At 40.5% G+C, this 18,443-nt stretch overlaps 2 protein-coding genes, 1 long non-coding RNA gene and 1 other non-coding gene across 5 annotated transcripts; 2 read left to right on the forward strand and 2 right to left on the reverse strand.

Moving 5' to 3' along the window:
* Positions 1 to 639: 639 nt before the first annotated feature.
* mettl9 (methyltransferase 9, His-X-His N1-histidine) lies at positions 640 to 4,761 on the reverse strand. 2 transcript variants are annotated; one of them, XM_062414151.1, is made up of 6 exons: positions 4,310 to 4,761; positions 3,971 to 4,132; positions 2,884 to 3,074; positions 2,597 to 2,806; positions 1,184 to 1,368; positions 640 to 1,078 (listed from the first exon to the last, which is right to left on the reverse strand). In XM_062414151.1, the coding sequence occupies exons 2-6, from the start codon at positions 4,064 to 4,066 to the stop codon at positions 849 to 851; spliced, it is 912 nt and encodes a 303-aa protein (XP_062270135.1). In that variant the 5' UTR covers positions 4,067 to 4,132; positions 4,310 to 4,761; the 3' UTR covers positions 640 to 848. The 2 variants fall into 2 exon arrangements, with proteins under 2 accessions (XP_062270135.1, XP_062270134.1); XM_062414150.1 differs by having other exon boundaries at positions 3,971 to 4,761.
* Positions 4,762 to 5,865: 1,104 nt separating this feature from the next.
* On the forward strand, positions 5,866 to 8,464 carry LOC133976072 (uncharacterized). Its single transcript, XR_009924811.1, has 4 exons — positions 5,866 to 6,214; positions 6,340 to 6,383; positions 8,116 to 8,190; positions 8,332 to 8,464. It is a non-coding gene; the product is annotated as an uncharacterized LOC133976072 (long non-coding RNA).
* Positions 8,465 to 8,984: 520 nt separating this feature from the next.
* Positions 8,985 to 17,564, forward strand: LOC133976050 (zinc finger protein 135-like). Its single transcript, XM_062414133.1, has 7 exons — positions 8,985 to 9,148; positions 10,824 to 11,026; positions 12,493 to 12,594; positions 13,483 to 13,578; positions 13,761 to 13,871; positions 14,199 to 14,322; positions 15,155 to 17,564. The coding sequence occupies exons 1-7, from the start codon at positions 9,121 to 9,123 to the stop codon at positions 17,182 to 17,184; spliced, it is 2,694 nt and encodes an 897-aa protein (XP_062270117.1). The 5' UTR covers positions 8,985 to 9,120; the 3' UTR covers positions 17,185 to 17,564.
* A 759-nt stretch (positions 17,565 to 18,323) lies between these two features.
* trnar-ccu (transfer RNA arginine (anticodon CCU)) lies at positions 18,324 to 18,396 on the reverse strand. The gene has a single exon. It is a non-coding gene; the product is annotated as a tRNA-Arg (tRNA).
* Between the last annotated feature and the right edge of the window lie 47 nt (positions 18,397 to 18,443).

Genomic DNA, 18,443 nt, shown 5'->3' on the forward strand with positions numbered 1-18,443 from the left:
TAACAGTATTTTACAAAGAAGCAATGCATCCAATGACTTTATTAATGCGAAAGTTGTTCATAATTGCTGTATTTTAACTGTTGTTGTTTATTTCCCACCCAAAAATTTACTCTAAACAAAGTCCTTTCCAGCCACAGCAGTAAGCTGATTTCAGCTTAAAATGACAGACAGACCAATTTAGCAGCGATGTGGTGAACAGTATAATAGTAGCTTAAGAGCCAGATATGTCTCTCAGGAGATGGTGGAGACCAAATGGCCAGAGAAACAACTTCATACATCTCTAAGCATTACTCAGTCGTTGTCACTTGTGACTGCAGTAACTGCTGTTCAAAGTTACACAGGCCGATTTTAAGAAGGCCTCATATTACACCTCTTATCACTATTATCAAATTTAAAATGAAGCATTTCAACACAAGGTGCTCCATTCACCATGTCTGTGCATACACTGGTCCTTTGCAATAGATGAACAGTTAATTCATTCAGCAATGATTCTTCCAAGTATTAATACAGAAGGATAAAACACTAACAGTAAACACTTCCCACAAATAACAGACTTCAATTGAATAAACATCTACAACATGATGACATGTCTTAGAAGACTTCATCTTCTGTGGCATCTCAATAGCGGTCAATTGCCACTTTTGTTTTTTTTGCTTAAAAGGTAGAGGTATCACTGTCACACAAGATGGCTGGTAAACGTAGGAATTACAGAACCTGAGCTTCACATCTGACCCACACCGTTTGAGCAAGTCAGAAATACCGTGTTGTACGAATGAAGCTTATGAAAATTGCACTAAAACCCATCCAAGATGAAGTTAAGAGCCTTGGCTGCGCAGCGGATTTGCTTTTCACTGAGCAGCCTCTTCGCTCGTCTCTGAGGCCTTGAGAACAAAAACTGCATCATCAAGCATGTAGTAATCGTTGTACATGTCCCCTTCACATAGGTATGGCAACCGGGTCACCGCCTCCACCTCAAACCCCGCCCTACTGAACACCTCATCCGACATGCTGGTCACTTGCTCCTCCCATGTCTTTCCTTTTATTTTAAGGTGTTCTGTGGGACGCTGCCATTGTCCTCCTGCAAAGAGGGAAGTCTTTTAATTGATGCTAGGCAAGTAAATTCATATTTACTCAGTTTCTATCAATATTCTTTTGGAATGTGACGCACTGAATCCCAACTCACCGACTTCCACATAGGGCTGGAAGGGAAGCACCGCGGCCAGGATGAGTCTCCCCGTGTTGGGAACGAGCGATCGCTTGATCTCCCGCAGGAGAAACATAGGGTCGTTGCAACGGTCCAGAAGGTTCAAACAGCTGATGACGTCATAGTGGAAACCAGTCTGCTGCCACTCGTCTATATCCAGCACTCTGAGCATGACAGGACGTGAGAGAGAAAGAGAGAGAGGCATTTGTAGTCAGAAGTGTTCTCTGTCGGATTCCACAACAACAAAAATGTTATGGTGATTAATCGTGATAGTCAACATCATCATGATGATGTCAGCCATCCCAATCTTAGGGGACATGAAAATTCAAAGCAGTTGAGCCCAGACAGTATGATATCACTCTGCAGTTGGGCTGATATAATTAGTGCTGTGGAATGTCGATCCATCCTTCAGCTTGAACACTTCTCACAAGTGAACACTCCAGAGATTGGTCTGCTGTAGTGAATGCATCTAAGCAGAGAATCTACTCTTGCCTTCTTCATATGTAAAAGGAAAACACTGGAGAAAATGTAGTGATGTCACACATTCGATACGGTGTTATGTGTTGCCATATTATTTTTATTTCTAATAAATATTAAGCTTTATTTATATTTTGAACGTCTTTAGCCACTTTTAACTATACTGATAAACGTGACAGTTTTGGTCACTATAATCACAAAATGTTCTCTGTCTACTCCACATAGTAAGGCCCAAGCTAAACTGTAGTTTGAATCAAAAACCGTCTTGATATGAGGTGCTGACCACTTTACCAGTGTGCAGTATCCATCACTTCAAATTTACTGAGACAACATAAAAAAGGAAGTTTGCAAAGTACAAAAACACAGTTATATCGTACTCTGACTGCTCTTGTCATCAAGTCTGAGATCATGTGAAGCAGTTTTCACTCACTAATTAATTAAAATCCATCCAGATCTTTGCTGGAATTAAATCAGCAAGAAGTAATGATATCCTGCTACACTGTTTAACTGAAACATATGTGCAATAACTAAATTTAATTTACAATATCTTACCAGCAACATTAAATGGTTAAATGGAGGAACTGAAATTAATAATAGTATACAAAAGTGTGGTTCTATAAAAAAGAGAGGGATAAATACAACATGATTCAGCACATCAAGACAACGGGTAAACATGGAGGTAGCTGTGAGTTTGCATTTTCTACTCACTGCATGATCAGCAAATTAAGATGTAGATCAGACAACTGGAGAGATCTCAATAACAAATATGAGAATAATAATAAATATATTATTACTGGTGCTTTTTCAAAAACATCTTTTAATGTTGTGATCGTAGCGCCAAGCTAACTAACTGAATATGGCTCAAGATTTGAAAGAGAATGAAAACAAAAAACAGAAATCAAACAGCCCACTCACTTGTAATTCCTCCTCTGAAGATGCCATCTCATTGGTGGCGACACCTCAGTTGCATAGACCTCGTTGAAATGGGCCCCCATCACCTCTGTGACGCCTCCATCCCCAGCTCCGAGGTCCAGGAGCCTCTGTGCCCTCCACTCCGGCTCAATCCGGAGTATCTGCTGGAGCTGCGACGCGGAAAACACAAACATGGAGCCACGGCCCAGATACCTGAGAAAGAAAACAAGCACTGCATGAGGATACACTGACGGATGAAACAGGGGCAATGACTTGGCTGCACTGCTCACCCATTGATGGAGGTGCGTGAGACCAGAGGGCTGAGGACCGTCGATACAAAGGAATGGTAGAGCTGGGTGAACATCCAGCCAGACTTCTCCACACTCTGCTTCAGAAAAGCCCTGGTGTCCGAGTCCAGGTGGCTCTGAACGAACAGGGGCCTCAGAGATTCTCCGAGGAGGTCAGGACAGCACCGGTACCACTTCAGAGAAAATGAAAAACAAAATAAAGAAACCATTCAATGCCGTCATTGAATATCTGCTTTTTATTTAACATGTACCCAGATAGGCTAGAGAAATCATTATCAGTCAGGAGGATACTATGTTAGATATTAGATATACGTATCAGTGTTTATTAACACACCAGCATGATCTGATGACATGGTTGCTTCAAGACGTGTTGGAACACAGCGTTTGAATTTCTATATATTATATTTGCATTACTCGGGGAATACAAATATATTGATGTACTTATTTGTCCAACTGAGTACTTGCACTATTTTGAAAAGTTGCACAGCTGTCCACACCTCCTTTTTTTTAAATCTCAAAAATCTGTATATTGCTTGATGTTATATCAGTGTGACTATTATATATTCACATTTATAACCAACATTTACATTTTGATAGTTGTAGTCACATTTAATAGTATGCATTTTTTATAGCTAACAAATACGGGATTTTACCTTTGGATATTTTTCGGTTCAATATGTTTATAGTTTAGGTGAACAAATGATTTCTGGTAATAAAGGCAACGCTGTGCTGAAAAAAAAAAAGATCGCACTCGATCTCATGGTAAATGTGCTTTACAAAAGACGACTTAAAAAGTGGCAAAACAGCCCTAACCCGTAGGGAGTAAGTACAAAGAAACAACAGTGAAGAAAACCGATCCTGTCTACATTTGCACCGGCATGTTTAGCCTCGCGCCAAATCCCATTGAAAATACTAGAAGTCTAACCTATGAGCTCGGTTATTTGGAACAATGCACACAGATGTTAGTCCCTAGTCTTCATGGAGGTAAGGAATGAAATGAGTCTGTCCGATCGGGGAACAGAGTGTGACCATGCAGCTTCGCACACCGCCGATCGCCAATCTTTCGTACCTCTTCAGTGTCCGCGGCTGCCGCGTCGCCCTCGCTCACCATGTTGGAAAACAACGAGCGGACGAGCGGACTGCGGACGTACTTCCCCGTCCACATCCTCCGGATGGAGAGCAGGAAGACGACGTAGCCCAGCACCCAGGCTGCAAAGACCAGAGTCCTCAGCTGCAGGTGACACATAATGGACAATACTCTGAGTGCGGGAGGATCGGTCTGTGAGGAGTCGAGCAGACTGGCCGGCGAGATGTGCTTAATATTGGATGATACACAGGGTGATGGCGGCCAATTGTAAAACAACACGCCAGCGCATGTCTCCCGTTCCAAGACAAGAAACAAACAAACCTGAGGGTGCGGCGGCTTTGACACAACCCGCTGCTATTTACTCTCCATCTTAGTCGCTTGAAGCCATTGTCTGATAGTAAACATTGAGACAGTGTCTGAGCTCCTCTTCGTCTTCTGCTGATTTATTGGCGGTTGGCAAACCAGATTATATGTGAATATGTGAGCGCACTATACAAACCGTCTATGGCTCTACATCCACACACAATGCAATAGGGTTCCTCTGCTTCCGGGTTACTTCCGGTGTTCTGCCGAGTTCTGCCTGCATGAGAATCGCATGTACTTCGCGGGAGCCCGCGCATCTCCAGTGGGCTCCCAGAAGTCATCGTCTCCACTTCAGTGTCCTGTTTAAAACCTTTGTTGGTGTTTCTTAATGATGATAAATGATCCGGTGACTATTGTTCATGATGTTTAGATTCATCAGTGATGATCAGAGTCGGTTGAAGGCGCGTTTCCTCGTGGTTGGCGTTAAAATGTGGAGAATTCCCAAAATGCCAAACACAGAATTCATGTCCTACTTTGAGTTATTTAGTGGTGAAGATCTGAATGTGTGACTCCATCTGCAGAACTGCTGCCTGATCAAGTATTCCAGCATTAATGACTCCAGAAATAAAGTTTTGAATTGTTTGGCATGAGTTTGATTAATTGCTGAGATTGTCATCCTCCTAAAAAGAACCTTTTCATCCTCATGGCTCGTGATGACAACTCTTCATGTTTATTATATTTGTATTAAACTGGTATAATCCATCCCACAGCAAAAAAATAAAATAAATATGATTTGAGAGAGATTAAATACGTGGCTTTATACTGTAGATCAGCAATTGAGAGTCGCTGTTGACATTTTAAGTACAATAAACAACTTAAATAACTTCAGTGATCTGAACATTATTTACATATAACGGCTTATGTTATGTTCAGGTCAGAAAGCTACCCACAACACATATATTATTATTTTATTATTATAGAAGTAGAGGTACTGGGAATATTTCTAATTAACTGAAGTAAAACAAAATTTCTGCGATTTTATTTTATAAAATATGTTTGACATTTTGTATAAATGTAAAAGTGTCCCGACGCTAGGGGGCGGTATGACATAAACTACTCACTTCAGCGACCAGGAAGAAGAGGTTTAATTCCTACCAATCAAAATGGAGGCGCTTGTACTTGATTAGCTGTAAATATCCTAAAATATACCTTAATATTTGTATTTCTCTAGCCTGTCCTGAGTTTAATATAACAGCTGCATTTATGCTTATAAAATGTGTTAAGCGATTCATTAATTATCAAAATAGTGCGATGATTTTATATTTGCTGCTCAAGAGAACAAAGGATTACTGCAAAATCTGTTTGCCTAAATGTTCATTAAAAAATATATATTTAGTCCATAATATTATGAAAAATGAATATCCATCTTTACACAATTAAAGAATGCAATGTAATTTGATGATGTTACGGCTCAAAGTCACAAATTTATATTTGCCATGTAATGAGTGTCCATGTGTCAGTTGTTCTGCAGTGTTTAATGAAATCATTTTTTATTTTTTTCCTGCCAGATGACCAAGCAGTTGGAGACTTTTAAATCAAACCTGGAGGAGTTTATCAGCAAGCACAATCAAGAAGTTCAAAAGAACTCGCAGTTCAGGGTTCAGTTCCAGGAAATGTGTGCCACCATCGGAGTTGACCCACTTGCCTGTCAGGATCTTCCACTATATAATTGAATAAGAACTCTTAGGGAAGTTGGCTCAAATCATATGTTTTATGGTCATATCTTATCAAGTTGATCATAATAATTCCTCCCTTGTCCACAGCTGGGAAAGGGTTTTGGTCGGAGATGCTTGGAGTCGGTGACTTCTATTATGAGCTTGGTGTGCAGATTATTGAAGTGTGCCCTGAAACCCAGAAACTGAGGTCTGTAATTTGTCAATGAAAACTCAGTCACGAAAACCCGTATCTGTGTTTATGTGACTGCACTGCTCCAGCCTCATAACGTGTGTTTTCATTTACGGCTCATTACCTTGGACGAACTCCATCAGAGAGTACTGAAGGGACGAGGTAAATAAGCTCAGGATGTGAGCCAGTAAGTAAAACTACTCAAACACACACAACATTTATTAGCGGTCTTGCGGTTTTCTCTATCTTCATTTAATATAAACTATCTCCAAAAAAGAATATCTGTCTCTATGTATGTGGAACTCATATCTCTCGAATCAGCTTCATGCTTGGAATGTCTATTATAAAATTAAAATAAAAAATTGTCTTCACAGAAAAAGCACATCTTTCATGTTCTTGCTGTAATGTATTGTACTCTTGAAAGTTATGACCTTGGGTCTGAAGATTGTGTCTCCTACTTAGAAGACCAGTAATTGAAACCTACATATAAACCACACATGTGAACAGTAATAAAGAAAATTCAGTTTCAATTTATGAATAACACTTATAATAATAAAATCTTCATTTCAGACAAAACAGGTAGGATGAATACAACGTTTTTTAACTTCACTCTGTGCCATAGACTGTTTATAAAAAGCTCTGCAATAAAAACGGACAGTATCTTGTTAAACTGTTTGAGGATGACTCACTAAGGACAAGGAATAATTCTGAGGTAGCTCTGGAGCATCAACACAGGACAAGAACAGGAAGTTCTTTATTGGTCCATCATCATGTTTGTATTATGAATGTCCATGTCTGGTCTGAGTTGTATTTTAATCATCATGGTTAAATATGTGCAACTCAGAGACGACTTGATGAGAGCCATAGAGAAGCTGAATGAGATGGGGAATGGTTTTGGGATGATTCCTGTCGGTGGCTCTTTCTCGGTGCAGTCAGTCCCAGCAGAGCTTAACATGGATCATTTTTGGCTGAGGTAACATGCAGCTCCTCGGTTCTTGGTTTAAGGTTTGGCCGAGGTAGAGCTACTTTAGCTACGTTCTTGCTCTGTATCTGTTTCCATCATTAATCATCACCCAACATTGACAAAATATACATTTTATCTGATTATATCTGAGGAAGTTATTTTAGTATGTCTATGACAGTTTTGTGGCTGTACTTTCAAAGCTTTTTTGTCTCATAAGGTCCTACCTGAGTTCTTTATATTCTCCTTTTAACGCAAAAACTTGGACCACCTGTAACTTTGGTTCAGTATCTCTTGAGCCAAATCTGAGTTTTGGGCTACAAAATATGAAATAACTATCTTTAAAGGAGACCAGAGTTAACGGCAATCAAAATATGGATGTCTGGTTCAGGGGTTTGAATCTTATATAGATTTATTTTTCAAGTTGCATAACCACAGTATTCTTAACGTGTTCATAGCAGTTTTGATCACATAATCTTTGTCAGTGACCTCCCCACTCAGTCATGTAGTTAATTAACCAAATGCATTTGCAATGTCTGTCTTAAGTTTGAAAAGGGCCGAAGTCTTGATGGCAGTCTGACAAGATCAAATATTTCTCTACCACTTCCAACACGGCTCAAGTCTAAAATTAATGCAGGGCCATTGCTTTAAGGCACGAGGTCAATAAAGTGAGAAACATTATATTGGAACCTTGTTCTTCCTCTTGTGGGCACGGTAGAAACTGTATTATTTATTATTATGCAATTATTTTATTATTGTATTATATGTTTAAATAGAAAATAAACGTTCAAATAGATAAGTCATTTTAATTACATATCAAAAGTCAGTCATTAGCCTAGCCAAGAGATAAGACAGCTCTATAACCGTGTAAAGTATTCTTGGTCAGAAAAGGGTTTAATTATAGGATGTTTCACTGTGGGAAATACTGATGTCTGTTTCTTTCTATGTTCATTTGTAGAAGAAGGGATACGTCACAGTCGGTGAGATCAAGGAGAGCTTGAAATGGGTTAAGGAACGGGCTTGTCACGTCCTGGTGAGTGTCTGTTTATTTCAATACATGGCCGCCAGACTCTACCTTCAGTAGTCTGAATAAAAGTTACTCCTTGAAAAGACATTGAATTCAGTCATAAGCTGTGTGAGCCCTGAAGAGAAACCTTCGTTCTTGTGTTTCTAGGATCCCCTGCTGAAAGAAGGCTTGGCCTGGTTGGACGCTCAGGCAGCTGGCAAGGCACAGTACTGGCTACCTGCTCTCTTCTCCGAGCTCACGTCCTGCGATGTCACACCGGAGGAAGCCAATCAGATGAAAGCCTAGACAAAAGTAAATGATGAGGTAGAGCTGGACCATGAGCTGGGGACAGTTTAAGAGACATGTTGGTGAAATAAGACATTTCTGCTGGAAAGACTGGTGTGATGAAGATATTATCCTTAGTAAAGGATATTATCCTTAGTAAAGGATAATATCATATAGGGCATTATGGGTAGGCTGCCCCGTTAAAGACATTGTTTGGGAGTCCAACATGTTATTAATAAATCTGATTTTTCTTGTTTAATGTACAATCCTGCCAGCCTCTCACAGAACCCTAGTAGGAAGTGGGATCTACTCACCTCATTCCAACAGAATAAAAGCTAGACTTGTAATTTTCTTAATAAATAAACAAATACATAAATTGTACCAAATAAAATTAGTTATACGACACTTAGCAAACGTGGGAACATAGATGAATTGTTTTTTTTATTTTGAGCTTTTATACATTATTGACAAGATGTTGATGCGGAACCATTGAACAGTTGCGGCGTGTCGTCGGACTTGTTCAGGTCGGACCGCGAAGGAACCGTTGACGCACAAAGATCTGCTGTGCCTCTTCGGTCTTTTCAACACAGTCATTGAATCATTGAGTTTGACTCTTGTCCCGCCACAGACAGTGTTCCCTCTGACTGGGATGTCACAGTGCTGATTCACAGGATGGACGGAGACACTTCTGAGTTACCAGGTGAGTTTAAACATCTGGTGACTATTTTTATTTGGCTAGGCCGCAACATAGCCCGCGCGCGGGAATAGCATTGCTAGCTGTGTAAAGATCTGGTTTGAAACATGTCCCTACCCATCGGATTTAGATCTAATTAAGACAAAATACTGCATCCCTTTGGTTCCACCACGCAACTGAAGCGAGATATTGTGGTAAAAGCTGCATGTATAAGTGGAAGTTTCGGGGTTCCGGGCTATGGCTAGGTATAGGATCTGCCGTCTTAGCTGACGCTAGAGCTAGCTGCTGGCAAGCTAGTGGAGTTGAACTGGAACTTTGTTTATCCTTCTGGACAATGATGGTCAACACAAGTATCTGCATCCTGTCTATTTGAAAACATTTGCACTTTCTTGTGTATTTCCACATACCGACAGAAATGTGTTCCGTCATATTCGTCTTAATCAAGGCTTAAAGGGAGGCTGCAAAGATAGAAACGGATCCTCAGTTTTAGACTGTTTTGGTCATCACTGTATAGACTTAGTATGATGACACAGTAATGAAATGTCAACATCAGGAATCAACCTGTTACTGTGTGACTTTAAGGCTTTAATGGGTAGTTGGGTAATAACTGTCTGAACGTATGATGCTCCAACATCAACCAACTTTATTGTAAATATAATTAAGGTGCAACTTAAATGTCTTCCCTGTTTGTTTCTCGGTACACCTGAGACAATAACCTCTTAGCATCCAATCCGGCAACGTTGAAAACCTTGACAGGCCTTTCGATAGGTTGATTAAGCCAAACAAAAATATAACGTGGGATTTCCCATGTTTTGTTGTTCAGAATCTTCCCATGCAGATAGTTATGGTTTACATAGTTAAGGTTTGGAGATACCCTGAAGGGAATTAATTTTGTATCCTGGTTCAAAAAAGGAGATGTCTAGTTTGTAGTGCACACATCATTGAAAATGAAAGAAGACGGCATCATATCTTTCCTGATATAAGATGTAACAACCATCACATACTGTATTCCTGGATAGATAGATAGATGGATACTTTATTAATCCCGAGGGAAATTCAGATCATCCAGTAGCTTGTACACTTAACACTTCACTAGCATATATACATAAATCACATGCATCACATACGGAGAGCATATTTACAGATACAGGAATGGAATGCAATGATGTGATTGTGTCAGTGTCCAGTAGTAAAGTGTTCTTGTGCTGCTGGAGTGGATAGTACAACAAAATATAAACTGTATACATATTATAAAAACAGCAGAAATATATATATATATATATATAGGAATATCAATCAATCAAATTTTACTTGTGTAGCCCATATTCAGAAGTTACAATTTGTCTCATAGGGCTTTAACAGGGCGTGACACCATCTGTCCTTAACCGTCAACAAGAGTAAGGAAAAACTACAAAAAAAAACCTTTAACAGGGTAAAAATACATAGAAACCTCAGAGAGAGCCACATGTGAGGGATCCCTCTCCCATGACGGACAGAAGTGCAATAGGTGCCACGAATATGGTAGACTCATGCCGACTAACACTGTATATTGTTAAAATCTTCTATCTGGGGTCAGATGTTCATCTCCTTTACGGCACACCTGAGAAAGAGATACTGCCATGACTCTTTGTTTTAGTGTCTCTTTTCAGCATTAAATTGAATTTTGTTCCCTTGTGCGCAGGTCCTTCACTCTCCCTCTCCACTTTGCGCCTCCTTGTCCCACCTATTCGACTGATCTCTGCAGCAATCTGGCAGACAGTGGAGCAGAAGATTGTGTCGGACTATGGGCTGCTCGAGGAGTTCGTATTCATGGTCACAGAGATTGTCCCTCAACTTCTCTCCACCAGGCAGCGGGCTGAACTCATTTTGGGTCTAAGAGCACGGGTAAGGAAACATTTTTGTGTGTGGGAGAGTAGGACATAGTGAGTGGACAGGTAATAATCACAGAACCAACACACTTTAATCAATCAAAATTGATTTCTAACGCCCCTATTCACAAATCACAATTTGCAATAGTCATAAATCTCAATTTGCGTCACAACATTTTAAACCTAGATGAGTTGCTGATTACTTTATCAGCTTTTGCTCTGTGGTGTGGAAAAGATTGACCAGAATCCCCCCCCCCCCCCCCCCCCCCCCCCCCCCGCAACAACTAATCGATTATAATCAATTATAAGAATAGTTGTCAACTAGTTTAGAAATCGATTAGACAGGCCTTTTATAATGCACAGCACACACATTGACAGCGTCTCCAAAGGTGGGGGTGGCAAACCATCCACTCCTGTGCCTTGTTTAGCTCACTTGAGGGTGCCATCTGCTTTCTGGAGTAATCGTTAGAAAAGACAAGGCAACCACGTCAAATGTGTGCAAAAATTTTACATTGAAACCTTCAGAGACCTTTATCTGCAAACTGTGTAAAGGTAATTACACATGGAACAGCAGCAAATCATGGCTTTGGTATGAACCTGAAGAGACAACACATTGGAGCTACTCTTCTCTCAGTTTATTGGTGGATCGTAAACAACTTCAGGTTCATACCGCAGGGATTTTTTGCCATGTCATGTTAAATCCGCTTAAAACAGGTTAAAGAAATAAATTATTCTATCACAGCTTTAATGTCCTAAGCACATAAACTAATGCCTGGAAGATGTTTACATGAGACATGAATTCAGCCCAGTGTAGCTTGTCTGCTGTGAGCAACGGAGACTGTGTGACTGAAAGACACCTCCAATAGCTGTCCTATTCAGCAACATTTTTTGTCTCAATCAAGTTTGACTATTAAGAATTATAACACATTAACATTAACAATGTCATTAGGACAAGTCATGGCTTCACTGTGATTATTACGAATTTGAATAGATCAATAACATCATTCTGAATTGTCAAAACAACATCTGTGATTCACTTTTAATTACAAAACTCAAATTTTCAACATCTCTTATTACATAGTATGCACCTATTCACTGGTTCTAGATGCTTCAGGCAGAACATTACAATCTAGTCCTATTGCAACCCGAGTGTTGTCGTTGTGTTGCGGTTCCTTATTGTGGTTTACTCCAGCATCAGCTCTTCACACAGCAATCATAAACCTTGCACGCAAAGACCCACATATATATTTTGACTTCAGGGAATAAAATGCATAAAGTATGTACATGACTGAAATTTTCAAATGTTAGACATAACATCTTTTTTGCAGGTGTGAGAGGACTGTTATTCAAAGAAATGTGTTTGCTCATTGGCATAAAACAGCTCATTATTTTAGACATGCTTGATAGGAAAATTTAAATGGGCATATGCGCATATTTCCTCACAATCACTCTTTCATTATTGCTGCTGTCTTCTGATTGTAGCTGATCCTGGAGTTATGTCGCTCTGAGGAAACTGCCGACCTCCAGATAATTCAGCCACATCTTGACCGGATGCAGAACCTCAGATTTCTGTGGAATGTTGAGGTGAGTCAACCTGCAGTCTACAATGTACAATGGAGTTTTTCTGTGGTCAGGATTTTACATTTGTTTACATCACTGTTATGTGACCCCTATTGATTCAACTGACTGCCTTTAGTAAGGTGCTTTTATGTGTCAGAACAGCCGTAGCCAGACTCATTAGTTTTGGGCGTCAGTCGTCAACATTCTCTTCTTCTACTATCTGAGGAACACCTCGAGCAAATGTCTTCAGGTTTGCTACAAATCTTGACTTGCACTTGAGAATTAAGTGGTTTGTTTTATCCCTTGTGTCTTATTTGCAATATTATTTTTCAATATTCACGTATTTAACGCAACTGTCTAATAAAACAGAGCAATGACATTTATATCCTAACTTTCAAGGGGTCATCTTCAGTGATATGATTTACTGTAAAAAACATTGTTAGAGCCTGTAACAACATGACGTGTAAGAGAAAGATCATAACCATACATTCTGTTACTTGACCGTTTGGCATACGTCATCAAGCACATTGTGAGAATTCTAGTTTTCTCTTATTTTGGTCCCCTGACTATTATATTATTAAATGAATACTCAGGAATCATGGGACGGACCACACTTCACATCTGGGAATTCCATATCTCCTCTATCAAGGAGCTTATGTTTCCTCCCCTGTACGTTTTTTCGATTGTAAGCAAGATTAAGAGAAAACTACTTGATGGATCAACATTGAACTTTGTGTAAGGATGTGGTCAGAATCAAGTTAGAACTCAATAAATCTCTGTGCGGACGTATGGTATTTTCATCACTTTAGCATTGAGAGAGAGAGGCAATTTTTAGTTTAGGATTGCAGACTACTGAGTGCCATTTTCATTTGTTCCTAAATGACACCTGCATTGAACCATCTCTTGTTCCAGACTGAAAATGCAGATCAAGACACTCCAGACTCGCAGTTCATGAACCTTGTTAGCAATCTGCTCCAAGGTCCTGCTGAAAGAAGCAACTTCTTCCAGGTATGTTTTGGCTGTATACTGTGCACACAGATGTTTAGTATGCTTTTATGTAAATCTATCAAATGTGATTAATGTTTAAATGAAAATTCTTAGTTTTATGATGTGCACTTGATTACTCTTTATTTGAAAATGTATGTCTTTTATGTACAGTTCGGAGATTTATAGATTTCTATGTGTTCCAGGATGTTTTCCCAGCAGACTTTGGCCCCACCTATGACAAAGCAATCCAGACACTGATGTGGCTGTTTTTGTCCAGACTTGAAAAGCTTCTTCCTGCTCAAACTCTCCAACAGGTACGCTGAATATATCATTTCAGGTTATCACACTTAACATATATCTATTGTTGCCCTTCATACTCCTCCAATATTGACACTTTGCCCTAGAGAGCAGCAGTTTCTGTATGTAGCATTCTGAAATTCCCAGTTTTAATTTGTGATTACTTCTTTTTTTTTTGCATTTTCTTTTAGTACTTTAGAATTTATATGCAGGCTTACGTTGCATTGTTTTAAAACTCATGGCAATGTCTTTTTGAAACTGTTTCAAGTGCATATAAAAAAAAAGTAATTTCAACTCCCATTGATGAATTGTTGTTATCTTACGGTTTTCTTTCCCTTTATCAGATTGCTTCTTTGCTCAGCAATGCCTCTTCTGTTCTGACTGAATGCATGGAGACTTTGGCTCAACCTCAGGAGCTCAAAACCCTGCTGGACTCTCACAAAGACCTGAGTCAGCTGGAGGATATTGGTGAGCTATGACCCATTCACACAATATAATAGATATTACATGTTTAATAATGCAGTCAAATACAGTGTGGTCCAAAAATCCTAAGCCCAGATCGCAGACTTACGGGCCCCCTTTACTTGATGACAATTTGTTGTCATTCCGCAAAAGTGGTTTCAGTAACGGCATCTAAACATCTACGTACTAGATCCATAAACTTTGGTCTGTTTTACGGTCTGTATGTAGAACGTGTCTCCTGTGTACCGTTTAACCAATCAGCTTCCCACTTGGCTTGTTTATTGTCAATGGTCCAGTGAGTTTGGTGTGATTTGTACACGCAACTATTTCAACATTAATGAAAAAAATTATAAGCAAGCAGTCATGACAACAACTTTGATAGAATTACTTCCTTCTTGTTTTCAAAGTAATAGCACAACATCCGTTTTGTTGCTGCTATGCTTTATACTGAGTGGGAGCAGACATATTATTTTAGAAAGTTGTGAACTTGGGTCTGGAGAGTGTCGATTGCTTAACAGACCTCTGAAATTGCAGATATGCCACTCTTTGAACCATAGATTGTATATTAAAAGCTCTACCATTTCCAGTGCGCTAACAATATAGAGTGATCATTTTGTAGAACTGGTTATGGAGGACTCATTAACGACAAGGAATAATTGTGAAGAAGCTCTGGAAAATTAACACAGGACGAGAACAGATCATTTCAAACAGGCAGGTTAAGAATAGGCACTGTACTCGTATTCTCAATGAGAATAGTTTTTAACATGTTATATAGTTTGTCTTTCATCTTAATTGGCTTCATGTGTCAATTTAACAATTGCCATGATTTCCTTTTCAGATTCTTACATTGTCGATAGTGGCATCTTGTCAGCCCTGTGTCTCCCTCCTGTGGAGCGAGTTGTGATCAATGAACAAACAGTAACAGAGGTGGAGAGTGGACTCGTCTATACAGTCTGCACAGAGATGGAGGTGGAATCTGAGAACAAAGAGGTGTACGAGGAGGGAACCGGGAGCACAGAGGCATGTGTCCAAGCTCCGTGGTTTGGTGTCAGCAGCGAAGTGAAAGCAGAGATAGACTCTGTGGAAAGCACGGAGGCCACTGAAAGTGAAATGGCAACCGATACCCCTGATGGCCAATCGGAAACCCTGATAATCGGTGTGGACGGCCAGGTTGCAGTGCTCGAGGGCATGGAGAAGAAGCCAAAGAAACGAGGGCGGAAAAAGAAATGCCCTGTAGATGAAGATGTTGAAATGCAAAGCAGAACCAGGGCGAAACAGCCAGACGTAAATGTTTTGTCAGAAAGACCTGTGAGAAAGAACCGTGGGCTCAAAATGAAAGGGTACCTTTCACAGTGGAGAAAATCAGGAAAAGAGGAGGACACTAACAGTAGCCCTCAACAGTTCACCACAGCTGAAAACAAAAGCAGTGACTTGGACAACAGAACTTGCAAAGTGTGCGGCAAGGTGGTGAGTAAGGCCAAGTTCTTGGAGCGACACATGAATCGACACTCGGAGGAGCCTCTTTATTCTTGTCCAACGTGCAAAAGGATTTATACGAGTTTGCGGTTCTTGCAGCAGCACAAATGTCCAATTGTTTCAAAAGCCAAGGCTGGCAGGAAACCCAAGGGACAAGAGACTGAGGCAGATGAGGGTGAACAGTCATCCAGCGGGATTCCTTGTGAGGCAACCAACGAGGAGCAGCCGCCAGACGACACCGACCACGACCCCGATTACGATCCTCCTGCACAGAAGAAGTCAGCCAGAGAATCAGTAGAGAAAAGCCCAGAAGAAGAAAAGACTTTGGCGGAAGGTCCATTCTACTGTCCCCACTGCAGCGCAGAGTTCAAGTGCAAACAAACTTTTAGGTTTCATTTAAGAAACATCTGCTACAGTGAGCAGCAGGTGGACCCAGACAAGGCTGGGGATGTCAAGAATTGTTTCAGGTGCACTGAATGTGACAAAGCGTTCAAATACAAATCAACATTGGAATCCCACAAAATGACTCACAACCCGCTCTACTGTGAGGTGTGTATGAAACTGGTACGTGACGCCGAGGCACTGGCGATGCACAAAGAGTCCCACACACCATTTCAGTGTAACCAGTGTGAGGAGAACTTCCCTGTGTTTAAGGCCCTTCACAAACACTACATCGATGTCCATCATCCCACCGAGCCTTTCACCTGCACCCACTGTCAGACCTCTTTTCCAAGTTTGAAGCGTTTCATCCGACACGAGTGGAAGCACACCGGCTATCAGCCATTTCAGTGCCCTCACTGCAGTAAGCGGTTCAGATCTTACTCTGACCTCGTGGAGCACCTGAAGAAGCACACCAAGGCATATCCATTCCTCTGCTGGGAGTGTGGCAAGAAATTTAGGCATGGCGTAACGTTGACGAGGCACGTGGAGCGCGTGCACCACTCCGGCGAGCCCATAACGGAGAAACCCTTGCCCACCTTCACCTGTGCGCAGTGCGGGAAGACCTTCACTTCCAGAAGATGCCTTATGAAACACGACAATTTCCATCACAAGGGGATGCGGTTCCCATGTGAGCACTGTGGGAAGGGATTCTTTGGCAAGGACGCATTGGTGAGGCACACTTTGATTCACACGGGCGAGAGGCCTTTCAAGTGCGACGACTGCGACAAGTCCTTCAGGTCCATGGCGGAGTTAAAGATACACAGGAGATACCACACGGGGGAAAGACCATTTAAGTGCAACATCTGTGAGAAAGGTTTTGTCCAGTCCTGCTTTCTGACCTTACACATGCGAACCCACACAGGGGAGAGGCCATATGTTTGTGCAGTGTGTAGTAAGGGCTTCTCGAGCTTGCATGGCCTAAAAAGACACAGAAGGCTTGTTCACGCATAGATAATATTAACCCTGACGCAAATGCCTGTTTGAATATTCTCTTTATTTTCCGCTTGTTGAAGGAGGACAGAGGGGCGAATCAGTTGAAAAGAAGAACTTGGTTGAGGATTTGACCTCTTGCTCAAAGATGCTTAGTTCAGGTTTTTTCAGCGGAAGGACCATTTTGTTTAAGATGTCAGCAACATTGTTATCTGTGGCTGTCGCAGCCTGGATTGATAGGAACTGTGTAATTGTATAGTGGCTCACGAAAATGTAACCTTGTATTTTTTACAGACAAATTTGCTGTAGCGCTACATAAGATTTGTATGTATAAGTGATAAGAACCTTAATTCCTTTGGGAATTCTTTATTCATGTTGAATAAATCTGGTGTTTAACTCCAGGTGTCAAGTCGTTTACTCAAGACTGATGTTAATTGAACATTTAAAATAATTGTTAATGTATTTTTTTGAGACAATGTTTAGCTAGATGTAACGCGGGTATGGATCAATCAAGGGGTTTTATTAAAGCACTACATTGCAATTATGAGGTTTTGGTCTTAATATGTAACTTATTGTACGTGAACAATTGTTGCTTAAAGTTATAGTTAAGAAATATCAGAGCTCAAAACAGCCCTGGCCATTATTATTCGAACAGGGAGAAAAGTTTAGTGGTATTCATGACTAGCAATTAACCAAATGGGGTTTGATGTCATGTCTTATTTGCTTTTTTCAGCCTGAAGGCATTTCACCTACTCCAGACATTTGGACATTGTCACTGTAGCAATTGATTTGATTGGTTTAGCTTCAGGGTCCTGATGGTGGCTCGCGGCCCCACAGACAGCGCTTTCTAGGACACAAGCATAATGGAGAAAGAAGAATTTAGAAAATGTTATTATTGCATCCAAACCCGCATTGATCCTGAAATTCTACTATTCAGGTCAGTACTTCATGCTGCTTTAAGAATCAAAGAGTTCTGTAATGAAATAAACAAATTAATAAATTATGTTTCCAGGTATTTGGCTCTCACTTGATATTGTGTTGGTTTTTTATTTATATAGCGCTTTTCTAGTCTTGATAACAACTCAAAGCGCTTATCTTTATCTAAGTTATCAAATAGTCTGTTCTTGAAACATCTACAGTCAACCGTACAAAATATTGACCACCCCAGATGGGACTCGAACCCACAATCCCTGGCTTAGGAGGCCAGTGCCTTATCCATTAGGCCACTGGGGCTAGATAGGCACACCTCACCATAAAATTTAATTATAAATCTCATCATT

The sequence above is a fragment of the Platichthys flesus genome, chromosome 20 (assembly GCF_949316205.1).
Source record: "Platichthys flesus chromosome 20, fPlaFle2.1, whole genome shotgun sequence".
Lineage (NCBI taxonomy): Eukaryota > Metazoa > Chordata > Actinopteri > Pleuronectiformes > Pleuronectidae > Platichthys > Platichthys flesus.